General features: G+C 41.2%; 1 protein-coding gene across 5 annotated transcripts in view; it reads left to right on the forward strand.

Annotated features, from left to right (window-relative positions):
- The window catches only part of P2RX3 (purinergic receptor P2X 3), a 72,389-nt gene that overhangs the window by 17,878 nt on the left and 37,874 nt on the right, over nt 1–16,637 (forward strand). For all 5 annotated transcript variants that reach the window (XM_061609621.1, XM_061609619.1, XM_061609620.1 and 2 more), the window contains exon 3: nt 14,537–14,672. In XM_061609621.1, the coding sequence (XP_061465605.1) occupies nt 14,537–14,672 (136 nt within the window). The remainder of the gene's footprint in view (nt 1–14,536; nt 14,673–16,637) is intronic.

Consider the following 16,637-nt stretch of genomic DNA (forward strand, 5'->3'; position numbering starts at 1 on the left):
GGGCAGTGCATAGTAACATGTGGGAGCTGCACCAGTGGTTGCTTCCAGATAACCTGTTTGTTGAGCGTTCAGCTTGATTTGTTTGCAGGGAAATTAGATGATGTCAGCTGTTTATTGGGCATTCATTCTGATTTGTTTGTGGGTAGGTTAGATGACATTGCATCAAGCAAATGTTATCCCACACTTTCCAATGCATTTTCCAGAGCTTGGAAGTAATTCGTTACTTGTAATTCATTACTTTTTGAGGAACGAGTGGGTAATTCCTTTACATTTTGATTATAATAGAACTAGGAGTAATTTTATTACTTTTGTGGAGTAATTGTAATGTTTCCAGCATTACCTTTGGGCGTAACTGGGGAAGGGGAAACGGGAAGTTTTCTTCTCTGCTTCGTGGATGAAAATCATGTGCCTCAAACTGGGCTTCTGTGCAGCATCGCTCTTCCCTCGTGCTCTGTGGGTGGGTAGGAGGTGATGGGGGAAGGAGGTGGAGAGTGAGACGGGATGGAGCGGAGAAGACAATTGTTTAAAAAAATGGATGGCGGTGGTGAAGAATGGAGGGGAGGGGAAAAGGAGCCAGAGGACAAGAACATGGATAAAGGTGGAGGAGGAGGCAGCAGCAGAATGGAGATAAAGAAGTGTGGAGGTGGAAGATGACAACATGTGTGTGTGTGCGTGCGTGTGTGCGTGCGTGCACTTGGCCTCCACCACCCTCTCTGGCTGCTGTGCTGCATTTGCAGTATTTTAACTTTTTTGCATCTTAGGGGAAAATGTTTGCTTGGGTGAGTGTCCCTTAGTGGGTGGCAGGGCAGGGTCCGGGAGGTGGTTAAGTAAGAGAGATTATGCTTGCTGGCTGAGTAAGGGTGCGAGGTGGCACTTGGTTTGACATGCAAAGATCTGAGTAGTGGCCTCTGCCTCCCTCCCCACCTCCCTTACCAGCGTAGAGACCACCACTGCTATCTTATGGATAAAAAGAATTATTCTACTACCTCTGTGTGTGTTTATTTTTAATGTTGTTTTAGGCTACTTAGATGTGCAGCAGCCAAGGCCAGCACCTTGTAGGCGTTTTTTTTTAAAAAGTAGCTGAAATGTAATTGTCGTGATTACTTTTGAGGAAAAGTAAAGTAATCGGTTACTTTCAGAGCAATTGTAATTGTGACAGCAATTACTGCTTTTTTGGGCCATGTAATCATAACTGCAATTTATTAGTTTTTTAAAGTAATCTTCCAAGCTCTGGCATTTTCCTATCACTTTTCTTGTTCCAAAAAGTCCCAATTGTGGGGGAGAAGTGGGTTTGTTGTGCAAGATCCCAAATCCACTTTAAATGTGCAACCTGAATTTTCCGATGTATGATTGAATCCCACCTGAAAATAGGCAGTCTGGAAGTGCCCAGTGTCAGAAGAATGGTGAAAGTTCATTTGCTTAAGTAGGTACAGACTTGCTTCCTGGGCATTGTTCCAGAGGATTATGGATTGAGGGGGCTGGTGGCAGGAAATGGTTGCTGCCCTGGCCCCCATTACTCTCCCCCAGCTCTGCTTAAGTGCTTGGACTGAGTGCCCCCCCATCACTGCCTTGATGTTGTTAACCATAGTTCCATTAGTTACTCCCCACCACCCACATACGCCCCTCTTCAAGGGGCATCACAACTTCTTCTCCAGTGCGGCACTGCTGGGGAGATTTATGCTGTAAATCTTGTCTTCCCTCTCTGCTCCCAGGGATCTAATTAATGTTTCAATTCTTCTCCGGGCAATTATTTGACAGTGCAATAAATGTGCAGGCCCCAATTCATCTGAAGTTATCCATGGCTAAGGCTGCAGTCCTAAATACAATTACTAGGGAGTAAGCACCATTCAACACAAGTGCGGCTTACCTCTGATTGAGTAAATATGCATAAAGACCAAGGTGAAACTGTTGAAACTCCCTTCTTGTTTTTGCTACTGTGTTACTACAGGTATAGGATTAACATGTTTTGTTGTATGCTGTCACATTTGTTATTATGCTGCTGTTTTATTATTGCTGTTATGAAATTATTCTTGCAAATGCTGATTTTGATGTATTGCTGTTCTCACTCTAACAGATGTTGCCTCCCCATTAGTCTTCTAGGGGAGGCTTCCCAAAGCCCTAGCTTTGGGGCTCAGCGCAGAGAATAGAGCAAGCCTCTCTGTGTCTTTCCAGCTCCCAGGTCCACACCAGCCTAACACAAACTACCTCCTGCCTCAACCAGGTGAGGGGGGAGGGCTACCCTTGTTCCTATGGCACCACGTTGCTCTCCACTAAGTCTTCAGAAATGTTCATCGACTGAACAGAGACTGGCTTGACCACAACTATTAACTTATGAAAGAAACTGGTGTAACCAGGTCCAGCAGGTCTCTTCAATACAAACCACATCTCTACAGTTGAAAAAAAAAACAGTATGGAAGGGGACCCAAAGACATCATCCAGACCAACCCCTCAATCTTATAACAATACAAATAAAGTGGTGGTGGTGATTAGATTGTGAGGCCGATCTCACTGAAAGCAATGTGGCCTCAATCAGAAGTTGTCTCTTCCACTGGTTTCAATAGGGCTAAGGCTGCAATCCTATGTACACTACTTGGGAGTAGGCCCGTTTAACTCAGTAGGATTTACTTCCGATAAACATACATATGATTGGACTATTAGACATGACTTGCTGTAGTGAGATCAGGGCCATAATATTTTACCCATATGATGTGTGGAGTCCTTGAGAATGCATATCTTCCAAGTACTTAAACTGCAGTACAGTAGGACTCCGCTTAACAGCACTTCGCTTTACGGTGTTTCGCTAGTGTGGCTGTCTCAGTTAGATGCAATTAGACTAAAGCCCCACTCATATGGCGCTTGTTCTGCTTTTACAGTGGTTTTTGGGCATTGTGCGCCATTCTATTCAGTGAGCTCCTCTTTTCAGCAGTTTTTGCTTTTTGGCGGGGGTCCGGAATGTAACCCGCCGTATGAGTGGGGACCTACTGTATGTGGTCACTGGTAAAAAATTTATCCACACACACAGAGTTGTAGCCAGTATTAGCCCTACTCAGAGTATACCCACTGAAATTAATGGGCATGAGTAACTTAAGTCTATTGATTTCAGTGGGTCTACTCTGAGTAAAATTTAATCAACTACAACCCAGTTAGCACAGTTATGGGTCTTGTTGGATTGCGCCTGAAATCTTTCAAGCGGCAAGCAACATAACCATCCTGTTTATTTCTGTGCTGTATTGCAAGTGTTGGACTGCAGATGGTTTATGGGGGGAGGAGGCTCCCAGAGAAGTGAGGACAGTTTGAAAGATAAGTTTCTGCCTTTTACGTGGTTCTCATCCCACTTTCACATGTAGAAATGGGTTTGGGATAGTTTTCTTTGTACTGAAGAGCCCCTTGTTTGTGGCATTTTGATTTGACTGATCTACTTTCACAAGTCACCTTCTCACTATGCCTTTTTAGCTTGGCCTAGCCTTTTAAGCTGGTCTTCAGTTTATCCATATAGTTCAGCTTTCTGAGCCAGAAAGCTCAAAAGCATTCCTTTACTGGAAGAGGAATGCATCAGCAACACAAACCTAAGTGATGCTGCCTTTGACTAATTAATGTACAGAATGGACACGTGCAGACATACAAACACCCTTGACTGCAAGATAAAAGTACTGTTTGTAACAGACTGATCTAACACTGTTTCAGAATTCTGTTACATCCCCTAACAAGGTTAATTGTCTTGCTAGTCTCCTTTGGGATGGTTGATATAGGTCATTGTTGCCCTGATACCCCAAAGTAATAAATACAAATATATATAGATAGATATAGAAAGATATATATAGAAGTGGACTGCCTTCAAGTGGATTCCGACTTATGGCGACCCTATGAATAGGGTTTTCATGGTAAGTGGTATTCAGAGGGGGTTTACCGTTGCCTTCTTCTGAGGATGAGAGGCAGTGACTGGCCCAAGGTCACCCAGTGAGCTTCATGCCTGTGTGGGGATTTGAGCCCTGGTCTCCCAGGTCGTAGTCCAACACTCTAACCACTATGCCACACTGGCTCTCAATAAATACAAAATGTATGTATTATTATGTATTTATTATATTTATATCCCACCTTTGCTCCAAGGAGCTCAGAGTGGCATACATGGTTCTCCACTTCCCAATTTTCTCCTCACAATAACCCCATGAGGTGGGTTAGACTAAAAGTGACTGGCCCAAGTTCATCTGGTGAGCTTCCTCACTGACTGGAGATTTGAACAGGGTCATTCAGGTCCTAGTCCAACAGTCTTACCACTATGTAATTTATCTTACTGGGGCAACATCTGTTGATAGAACATGTGCACTTTGAGGTTACATGTAGCTCTTCATCAGGCCCCATGAACAAAAGTGAAGCAGAGGGGAAACTCAGAGGAGCACAGTTCCAGGTCATTTTTCATGGCAGGATTGATGATATTCACTAATTTAAAAAACCTTGCAGTTTAAGAACATACCTATAGTCAACAGATATTTCTATCAAACTTTTAAAAGCAGGAAAATTGAGCAACTATAGTGAATGCAGCAGGGGAGCAGCAGACCTGACCACTTCTCTGAGATATTGTACTGCCGTACAAATTGGTCAAAATGCAAACACAATTTAGGTTGGTCTTTCACAGTCCAATCCACTTCCTGTGTTGCTTGGAAGAATTTGGTAACTTTTGCCTCTGAGGATATGGTGAGTGGCGGCAACACCTGAAATCAGAAACAAACAAGACGTACTGTGCTGATCTTGTTTTAGCAGCGAGAAAGTAACAATATCATGACAGTTGATATAGTTCAGATAGTCACTTTAAATATGTTTGATTTACTTTGTAATTTTAGTAAAGTTTCTGTTTGGTTTAAAAATGAAATAGGAACATTATGTAGTCCTATTTCATAGCAGAAGTATTTAGTAACAACAGCGGGTTTTGAGAATCAACCAGCCCACCTTTCCCTCAGACACAAATAACAGCAGACACAGTCTTCTTAGGTCAAAAGAGATAAAGAATATTTACTCATGACCTTTCCTATGTTCAGGAAACATAGGCTCTAGCTTAGATGAAAAAGTAGGAGTCTTAGTCCATTTAGGCTTTGGTGATGATGCTCCTGGAAGAGCATCTGCCATGCTGCCTCTGCTAGAGGTTAAAGCTCAATAATGGTGGATATGCAAGAATCTACTAATCCCTTTTACAAAGGAAAGAGGAACAGAAGCCAGGTAACCCCACCCTTTAGGAAGTTACATCATGGTAAACAGATACATAAAGATATTCCCCAAATATTAGTTAGAGGGAACATCTCCCTGTCAAAGAGGCAGCATGCAAGCTACTAGTCGTGATGGCTGTGCTCTGCCACCCTAGTCAGAGGCAGCATGCTTCTGAAAACCAGTTGCCGGAAGCCTCAGGAGGGGAGAGTGTTCTTGCACTCGGGTCCTGCTTGCGGGCTTCCCCCAGGCACCTGGTTGGCCACTGTGAGAACAGGATGCTGGACTAGATGGGCCACTGGCCTGATACAGCAGGCTCTTCTTATGTTTAAGCTTGCTTAAATGCAACAATTTCCTAAGGTAAATTATTTTCCTTTGCATCTGTTTCTGTGAATATGTGAAGTACAGCAACACTTTGCAAAATTTACACTAAAAAAACTTCCAAAAACAATTGCTGAATAATGGCCCTGACTATTCTGCAGAATAGTCTCCAGTGGGCATGAAGAGTGTCTCAGTTTGCACAAGATAAAACAGTGGAAGGTGAAATATATTCTAGTAAATTTATAGGAGTTGTCTGTGTTTTTAATTGACCATGCCCACGCTTCCTGAAGTAGGGTGGTTTAAGCATAGCAAGCTAAACTCATGTATCTTAGACAGGCCAAGTTTGTTTTTTCCAACAGCTAGAGTCATTGCTTAAGTAGCAACATATTGTAATCAGTCTGATTTCACATCAAACTGTAGTTTCAGATTCAGCTGTTAATGCATCCAAAATAGAAATAGGACATAACCTCCAGTTTGAAACACAAAAGGCTGTCCTCACTGTCATATGACATTGACCAATAAAAATGCTTTGAAATTAATAAAAATTAATTTTACATATATTTCTAAGGTGAATAATGAGTAAAAAATAATTTTGTAGGTTAGATTCTCTGTAGAAACACTAGTAATGCAGGAAAGAAGCAAAGTAAGAACACCAACAAACATACAAAAATGTAGTTCATCTTTGGAGATGGCAGGTTTTGCCACCACTCACCATATGCTCAGAGGTACATGTTAACAATTTCGTCCAAGCTACACAGGAAGTGGATTGGATTGTGAAAGACCAGTCTAGAGGGGCAGGACTTCTGATATGCAGCCACTGAGCCTTTCCCCACAGTCCCCTACCCAAACAGATCTAGTCCTTTCCAAGGAAAGGGGATCAAAGTATTTTGCCTCGTGCTAAAGATGTAAATCAGGAGACCTCTCAAACAGGGCAGTGTACAACTAAATAAATGGAACAACTTCTGCTTGAGGGAATTCTGGAACTGATTGGGGGGGGTGCAGGGGAAGGAGAGGGGAAGAATGTTCCATTGTGCAAGGAGAAATCTTTTTGCTGATGGAACGCTCACCTTAGCACTCCCCAGTGAGTTTAAGTATGTAGACACTTGAAAGCACTATTCTCATATTGGATCTGATCCCGCACCAGTAGGATGACAACCCTCCACCACATAATGGAGATGGGATACCTTAGTTGCCACAGAAGGGACAAACATTTGTTACTTTTAGGGGATGAAGGTAGAAACAAGCCAGGGCAAAGGAAAGTACATGGTCTTCCTAAAACAAAGTTCATAACACTGCAGAATATTATTGGAGGGTGATGGTATAACCCATCCTTCCCCAACCTGGTGCCCTTCAGTTGTTTTGGACTACAACTATCAGCTTCAGTCATCATGCAGCTGCTGCAGTGGAAGGAAAGTGATCCATTAAAGATGGATATTCAGCTATCCCTTGAGCTTCTGCACATGACCATCTACACAGCCTGTGCTGACTAGGGCTAATGGGAATTAAGGTCTAAAACATCTGGAGAACACCAGGTTGAAGAAGGCTCATGTAACCTCTCTGATGTTTGACTCTTTTCTTTTCAAGTAGATGTCTGTTGCTGCACTGAAGTGGTGTGCTAGGGTTGTTCTTAGCCTCTAAACGTGTGATCCCAAATAATAAAGTATGAGAAATTATAAAATGGTGTTGGCATAGCAGAGGAGGAGTTGTGTGGCTCACCAGTAGTGACCCCCAAACTGGCAAGGCACATTCCACGCAGTGCTTGCAAATATTAGCAACAGACATCCTTACTGTGGGAATAGCTACTTTTTCCCAATGACAAAATGGGCAGTTTGAGCGCTGGAGAAATGCAACATCCCTTCAACAAAAGCTCTTCCTTAAGAGTTCTGAATCCTGTATTCCTGTGCAATAACAACTACTGTGCATTTGTTACATACAACAACAAAACAAATTCCCAATCTTTGGCAAAGGCTACAGGAGTGCTGTGAGACAGAGTAACACTTTCTACTTCTTTGGTGTTGATCAAATGGAAGGAAATAGATGGAGCATTTAACTGAACTGGCAGCTTCATTTCCAAATGACTGTGCTTAATGTTGTTAGCATTTTACCAAGTTCTAAATGGGCTTGGAAGGGGGAAATACATAATTTAATTAGATCCATTAGTAGCTTCCAGACTTGAATGTTGGCATCTGATATTTCACGGGGTGGGGTTGTTTTTTTGGTCCTCCTTTATGATATTCATTCCAGTATCATTCCAGTACAGATTGCATAGCATCAGCTGTGCCTTGCTCACATTGTCTTCCTGAGCACGGGAAGTGATGAACAGGGAAGTTATGTCTCATAGTGCAGACAGTGTTTTAATCTCTAGGCAAACAGAGAGAGATCCAGCAGTGAGCATGAATCCCTCAGACTGGAAATTACGTGCAAATATTTAACAGGAAAGGTAATTGGCAGTTGGAACAGTTTGACAATGGATGTGCTTGATTCAAGACTACATGTCTGAAATTTTGTAAAAGCTATAGGTTCTGTCTAAGAATTTATGGGGAAATGATGTATTCATGCTGCTGTATTCAGAAAATCAGACTAATGATAGAAGGGCCCTTTACAATCTGTGCTTCACTCGGAAATTAGACAAATTACAGATTGCACTCTTAAGCACATGCTCTTACTTGGGAGCAAGCATAATTGAAATCAGTGGGACATACTTCCAAGTAAATGTGTTCAAGTGACACTTCTGCATAAGGCAAGTAATGATTATCTGCCTGGCTGCATTCTTGGTAAAGTCAATGCTGTCAGATCCATCAGCTCTATAAATATACTATACTATAAATATATACTACCCTGAACACATCAGATCTCGGAAGCTAAGCAGGGTCAGGCCTGGTAAGTACTTGGATGGGAGACCACCTGGGAATACCAGGTGCCGTAGGCTTAGAGGAAGGCAATGGTAAACCACCTGTGAATACCTCTTAACATGAAATCCCTATGAATATATCCAAAAAGATTCATAGGGTCACCATAAGTTGTAATCAACTTGAAGGCATATAAAAACAATATCTATAGTTAAAATAAATCAAGATAAGTCCAAGTACTAGAGGGCAGCATCTAACAATAAGTGAGAGAGGAAACAAGAATTTGTTGTAAATTGGTTAGGAGATGGACTTTTTTTTAATGACCTCTGGTTGTCATTGATTGGCAAGCAGAGAGGAATGTGGGGAACATTTGGAAGCAATGACTAGGAGGGATTTACCTGTCTTAGCATTGCTATGGGGTAGGGGCCTGTTTGGTATAATGGAGTGGTGAAACTAGAAAATAGGGTGGTTTATGGCTCAAACCTCAACTCAGATATCAGTTCACTAGATGGGCTTAAACTAGCAAGGAGTGCAACAAAATAACATATATAAAGGACTCTGAACACTTAAAACCTGTTTGCAAATACTATTAAATATTACTGTATTTTGCTTAGGAAACTATAAAGATGTAAAGCAGCTACAAATTAACAAAAAGTAATCCCCCCCCCCAAAGCTAGATGTCAATGGTCTGAGTTAAATACATCTTACAGAACAATACTAACTGACAGATCGCTCGGCTGGCTGGTTAGAATGAGGCAGAGATGCATCTTCACTGAGGGGGATGGACATCCATCATGGCCCCTGCTATGCTTGTGAAACCCTCTCCCTCCCTGGAAATAGATCTTCTCCCAGCTCCGTTTCCATCAACAGACCCCTCCCCTCAAAAGGGGCATTCTGAGAGCAGAGCAGAGCCAACTTGTATGTGCTAGCTCCAGAGTTCCTGAATTCCCCTGAGCAGTTTGGAGCTAACATGAGTCATTTTCACCATCACCACCGTTGGTTTCAACAAGACTGATTTTATTCTTTGTTTATTAAAAGACAAGACCCACTGGGGCAAACATTAAGAACCACATTGCCCTCCCCACCTCCCATCCTGGAATTGGGAAGTAGCAGATACCCAATACATTCCCCTACACTTAGGATTGTTCTGCCTGCAAGGCACTTCTTGGGGAATACAGGGTTACAGCCTGTCAAGCCAAGTTTGTTGTTGCTATATGCCTTCAAGTCGATTTTGACTTATGGCGACCGTATGAAACAGTGACCTCCAATAGCATTTGTTATAAACCACCCTGTTCAGATCTTGAAAGTTCAGGTCTGTGGCTTCCTTTATGGAATCAATCCATCTCTTGTTTGGCCTTCCTCTTTTTCTACTCCCTTCTGTTGTTCCCAGCATTACGGTCTTTTCTAGTGAATCATGTCTTGTCATTATGTGTCCAAAGTATGATAACCTCAGTTTCATCATTTTAGCTTCTAGTGATAGTTCTGGTTAAATTCGTTCTAACACCCAGTTGTTATTTTTTTTTTTGCAGCTCTCCACCCAACACCACATTTCAAATGAGTTGATTTTTCTCTTATCTGCTTTTTTCACTGTCCAACTTTCACATCCATACATAGAGATTGGGAATACCATGGTCTGAATGATCCTGACTTTAGTGTTCAGTGATACATCTTGGCATTTGAGGACCTTTTCTAGTTCTCTCACAGCTGCCCTCCCCAGTCCTAACCTTCTTCTGATTTCTTGACTATTGTCTCCATTTTAGTTATTGACTCTGCCAAGGTATTGATCCTTGACGTTCAATGTCCTCATTGTCAACTTTAAAGTTACATAAATCTTCTGTTGTCATTACTTTAGTCTTCTTGACGTTCAGCTGTACTCCTGCTTTTGTGCTTTCCTCTTTAACTTTCATCAGCATTTGTTTCAAATCATTACTGGTTTCTGCTAGTAGTATGGTATCGTCTGCATATCTGAAATTATTGATATTTCTCCCTCCAATTTTCACACCTTCATTATTATTATTATTATTATCTTTATTTATACCCCACCCTTTTTCCAAACTGGAACTCAAGGCAGCTTCCAGATAAAAACAAGTACACATCATTAAGAACCTATAAAAATATAAAACATAAAAACATATAAAATCAGCATTAAAACAGGTTTAAACTATTAAGATGTTAAAACCAATTACTCTTAAAATACTGCAACCCAGTTTAGCAAAACAATAACATACAGCATCCTCTTCAGTCGTTACCCTTAAAACCTTCAGTTCCAAAGAAGTCTTGGTCCAATCCCACTTTCTGTATGATATGTTCTGCATATAGATTGTTTATCACAGGTAAAAAGTAAAGGTGTCCCCACACTTGTAGTGCAAGTCATTTCTGACTCTTAGGGTGACGTCTTGCGACATTTACTAGGCAGACCGTATATATAGGGTGGGATTGCCAGTTCCTTCCCCGGCCTTTCTTTACCCCCCCCCACATATGCCGGGTACTCATTTTACCGACCACGGATGGATGGAAGGCTGAGTGGACCTCTACCCCTTTTACTGGAGATTCGACTTCCTCCTTCCGTTGGAATCGAACTCCGGCCGTGAGCAGAGCTTTCGGCTGTGTTACCGCCGTTTACCACTCTGCGCCACGGAGGTAGGGTGATAAAATACACCCCTGTCTCACACCCTTTCCGATTGGGAACCAATTGGTTTCTCCAAATTCTGTCTTTATAGTAGTCTCTTGTCCAGAGTATGGGTTGCGCATCAGGACAATCAGATGGTGTGGCACCCCCATTTCTATTAAAGCATTCCATAGTTTCTCATGATCTACACAATCAAAGGCTTTGCTGTAATCTATAAAGGACAGGGTGATTTCCTTCTGAAATTCCTTGGTCCATTCCACTATCCAAAGTATGTTTGTGATATGATCTCTGGTGCCTCTTCCCTTTCTAAATCCAGTTTGAACATCTGGCATTTCTCGCTCCATATATGGTGAGAGCCTTTGTTGTAGAATCTTGAGCATTACTTTACTTGCATAGGATATTAAGGCAATAGTTTGATAATTACTGCATTCCCTGGAATCTCCTTTCTTTGGAATTGGGATATATATTGAACACTTTCTGTCTGTGGGCCATTGTTTAGTTTTGTTCATGCATTTTTGTCAAAATTTGGATAGATTCAGTCTCAGTAGCTTGTAGCAACTCTATTGGTATGACATCTGTTCCTGGTGATTTGTTTCTTCCAAGAATTTTAAGAGCAGCTTTCACTTCACATTTAAAATTTCTGGTTCTTTATCAGACAGTTCCTCCATGAATGAATCTGTCATCCTGTCGTCTCTTGTATAGAGTTCTTTAGTATATTGCTTCCATCTTCCTTTTATTTAATCTCAGTCAGTCATTGTGTTCCCTTGTTGATTATTCAACATCCCTACCTTTGATTTAAATTTCCCTTTAATGTCTGTAATATTTTGGAAAAGGGCTCTTGTTCTTCCCTTTTTGTTGTCCTCTTCTATTTCTATACAGTAACTATTGTAATAGTTCTCTTTGTCTCTATGTACTAGTCGCTGTATTGTTGCATTTAGGGTTCTAACCGTGTTTCTATCTCCTTTTGCTTTTGCTTTCCTTCTCTCTTTAACCATTTTAAGAGTTTCATCAGTCATCCATTGAGGTCTTTCTTTTTAACTGGAGCTATTGTCTTTCTGCATTCTTCCCTGATAATGTCTCTGACTTCATTCCATAGTTCTTCTGGTTCTCTGACAGCCTCAAATCTGTTCCTTATTTGATCTTTATATTCTTCTGGGATGTTATTTAAGTTGTATTTTGGCATTATGATTGGTTTGTTGTTCTTCTTTAGCTTTACTCCAATTTTCGATACAACCAGTTCACGATCTATACTGCTCCTAGTCTTGTTTTTGCAGAAAGTATGGAACTTCTCCATCTTCTGCTACCAATTATATAATCAATTTGATTCCTATATTGACCATTTGGTGATGTCCATGTATACAGTCATCTTTTCAGTTGCTCAAAAAATGTGTTTGTGAGAAACAAATTATTGGCTTCACGGCATTCATTTCTATCTCCTAGGCCCCATTTTGCCAAAATTTCTGATTCTTCTCTGTTCCCTACTTTTGCATTCCAGTCCCCAATGGTTATCAGCACATCTTGTTTTGGTGTGTGATCAATTTCTGCGTATAATTTCTCCAAGGAGAGGATATTATGTTTGTTGGTGCCATTACTGAGAAGGCTGCACTCTGGGTACTCTTCCAATGTATCTCCTGTAGGCAAAGAACTCTGAACAAAGCCTCTAGGTTGGCCACAGCACACATGGATCCTCATATAGGAGAGAATGTTCCCTAAGGTATGCAGGGCCCAGATGCAGTATTAGAGAGCCTGGTGCCCTCCAGATGTTTTCAATTACAGCTTCCATCAGCCCCAGTCAGCAGAGGTTGATGAAGGAAGGCAAGTATAAGGCTTTAAAACTAGCAAGGATTGGATTGCAACAAAATAACATATATAAAGGACTCTGAACTCTTAAAACCTGTTGGCATATACTATTAAGTACAGTAGGGCCCTGCTTTACAGCGCCTCGCTTTACAGCAATTCGTTAATGCAGCAGTCTCAGTTAGATGCAATTAGACTAAAGCCTCACTCATATGGCGCTTGTTCTGCTTTTATGGTGGATTTCGGTCATTGTGCACCATTCTATTCAATGGGTTCCGCTTTACAGCTGTTTTCGCTTTACAGTGGGGGTCCGGAGCGTAACCCGCTGTATGAGTGGGGCCCTACTGTATTACCATTTTTTGCTTAGGAAACTATAGCCAGAACCCAGAGCAATAACTGCCACAAATATCACAATGGAGGGTACTTGGGAGGTGCCATGATAGACATGCCCTGAAGGAGAATCTGAAAATGCAGGCAGCTGCATAATGAAAATGTACTACAAAAAGTAAGGAAGAAATGCTACTCTTTGAGGCTTGGCAGCACATCTGGGCATCTAAAAAACTGTTCTGGGCACCACAAAATACTAATTTCATTGGGGAGGGGGAATGGCAGAATCCTCTGCCTAGAACAGGCAAAACACCTCTGTACATACCCCAAAACAAATAAAACACAGACCAAGAAAGCAGGCAAACCCCTCCTGCAAACCACCACCACCACTACAAAAACCAACAATTAAAAAAAACAGGAAGGATAGGGGTTGAGAACACTGTGGTACCCATGGGCACCACCATGTTGGAGATCTCAGGACCGGTCTTTCAAGAAGTCCTGTGACATCATGAAGATTAAGCTTTGTTGGAGCATGACTGGAATTCTTTACATAGTTACCGGGAAGTAATCCCCATTCAAGTTTTGTTTACTTCTGACTGCAAAGGCTAAACTTGCAAGACACATTGAGCTTTTACAGAAGATCTTCAGCCAGCAGCAATGAGCTTTTAATCAGAACTGCAAACAAGGCAGCAAAGACTTGCTACTATTTAAACTGCTAGTTTGAAGCAGAAGCCCCATCAAAGAAAGTGATCTGAAAGCCTCTTTATCACTTCCTTCACTTGCCAAAGGAAGGAGAAATTGTAAAATCACCCTGGTGCTCCAGCAGATGACCTCATCACTCCTGCTCTGAAGAAAGAAAAGAGAAGCCCTTGGTTCTCACACCAGAAGGCTTCTAAACTGCTGAATAAATCAATAACATCTGTGCCCCTTTACTGCAATAAAAAATTATTATACCCATTGGGAAAGAGGGAGCTGATGACCTCCGAATGGGAAAGCTAAATGACAGCAGCTATGATAATTGATAGGTGAGACCTTGCTACCCATAGGGCTAGGCAGAAGCATGAAGAGAACTGCTAGACCCCCAGATTTAGTACATATCAGCAGCCATTTTGTTAAGGATGCTAGTGCTTAGGGCACCAAAACAGGGATAACCAATGTGGTGTCCTCATGATGTTGTCGGGCCCCAGCTTCCATCATCCCTTACCACTGGCCATACTGCATGGGACTGATGGGAACTGGAGTTGAACAACATTTGGAGGGTATGTTGGCTAACCCTGTGTGAAAAGATTGGGGGGAGGGTTGCTCCTGTAAATTAATCCAGCATTATCTTTTTGTGTCCTGCCATTATATACAAAGCATGGCTTCCTGGCTAGCCCCAGAGGATGTGCTAAACTAGGATTGTTCTTCTGTTCCATAGATGGGTGTTCCTGCACGAGAAGGCCTACCAGATAAGAGACACCTCCATTGAGTCCTCTGTGGTGACAAAGGTGAAGGGCTTTGGCAAGTACAGCAACCGGGTTATGGACACAGCTGATTACGTTACACCTCCGCAGGTACTCCTCACAAATATCTGGGGGTGGGGGGATGTATTGCAAGGATATGGAAGTCTCATGTGGCTAAATGGTGTTTAGGAGGTGTTTAGGATTGGGCTTTACAAGGCTTGTTTTATTGTTTTATATTATTATTTGTATTATTTTAAATTGTTTTTAGATTTTAAGTGCCTTTTAAGGTTTTAAGGTTGTGCATTGTTTAATTGTATTTTAATTGTATGTTTTTCTATGTTTTTAACTGCATGTAGTTTTATTTGTAAGCCGCCCTGAGTTCCAGTTTGGAAAAAGGGCAGGGTAAAAATAAAGTTTCATTCATAAATGGCCAGTGAGCTGTTTAGTGTATTGATGTGTAGATAAATAGACTATCATCATTATAAATAATAATAATTTCATTTAATTAATTGCTTTCTATGTAAGCAGGCTCTAAACGATGTTAAAGAGCATAAAGCATAACATAAAATCAGAAAAAAGAACAATACATTATATTACAAGCCATACAATAACCCATAGAACAGACCCAATAAAATAACAGCAAATGCTTCAGCAGCAGAATATATGGCTACAGCAATAACTTGGGGAGGGGGGCTACGTAGGTAATGTGGGCAAAAAAAAAAGATTCCCCCGCTGCTCTAGGGCTCAGTTTGCACATGCTTGTACCGTACATCACTCTGTCTAAAACTGATTGCTGCGCACCGATTGCTCACAACTGAATGTATAAACTCACTGACTTCATTGAAAAGCATTGCATGTGAGGTGATGTGAAACTTCTTATTTGTAGTATTTATATCTGGGATGACCCATTTGCTCATGCAAGCCATCCCCTGTGTTGCAGCCATCAAGTGCTTTTAAATGTTTTGTTTTGCTTTTAAATGTTTTTACATTGCTGTACACACTCTCTCTCTCTCTCTCTCTCTCTCTCTCTCTCTTTCTCTCTGATGTTTTGCAAGAGTGTGGTATATAAATACTTTTATTATTAAACAAATAAATCAAGTGATAAATACGCAAGTGTGAACCAGACTTGAGATTTATGTATGTAATATTTTAATTGTGCATATGTGTATTTTTAGCCCCTTGTCTATTTACAATGCACAGAAGCAATCATTTAAAAAAGATCAGGGCCTGTCCTGTCTGTATTTTAAAGGGACAAACAGGTATACATGGGTGCACAATTCCAAATGCTCATTTGCAAGTATTTTGTGCTCTGGTTAATCACACCTGAGTACAAAGCCTTATTTAAAGCAGCTCTAAATGTCTCCTCAGTTAAATAGTGTGTTAATGATCTCATGATTGCTTGCTTGTCATGGCACACAGTACCATAAAGTAAAATTATTGGGAGCAATACAGTACAGATGGAGGTATGAGGAGCCTTTCTTGTGGACCTAAGGAGCAACTGTAGATAAATGTTCAATAAATGTACAATAATAAACATTAAAAAATTAGAATACTTGGCGTGAGTGAATTCAAATGGACGGGAAAGGGACATTTTCAATCAGACAACTACAAAATATTTTATGCAGGAAATGAGAAATTAAGAAGAAATGGGGTTGCTTTAATAGCGAGAAGTGATGTAGCAAGAGCAATTAGGAGCTACAATGCAAGGTCTGAGCGAGTGATATCAAGGAGATTAAACGGGAAACCTATTAACATAAGCATCATCCAAGTCTCTGCTCCAACGGCAAATGCAGAAGAAGAGGAATTGGAGAGATTTTACACAGAAGTACAGGAGGAAATTGATCACACACCAAAACAAGATATGATATGATAATCATGGGGGACTGGAATGCAAAAGTAGGGAACAGAGAAGAACTAGGAATTGTGGGGAAATGGGACTTAGGAGACAGAAGTGAAGCAGGAGAAAGACTTACTGAATTCTGTGAAGCCAATAATTTGTTTCTTGCGAACACATTTTTTGAACAACCAAAAAGAAGACTGCACACATGGACATCACCAAATGGTCAATATAGGAAT

Source organism: Rhineura floridana, chromosome 2 (genome assembly GCF_030035675.1).
Source record: "Rhineura floridana isolate rRhiFlo1 chromosome 2, rRhiFlo1.hap2, whole genome shotgun sequence".
NCBI classification, from domain to species: Eukaryota; Metazoa; Chordata; class Lepidosauria; order Squamata; family Rhineuridae; genus Rhineura; species Rhineura floridana.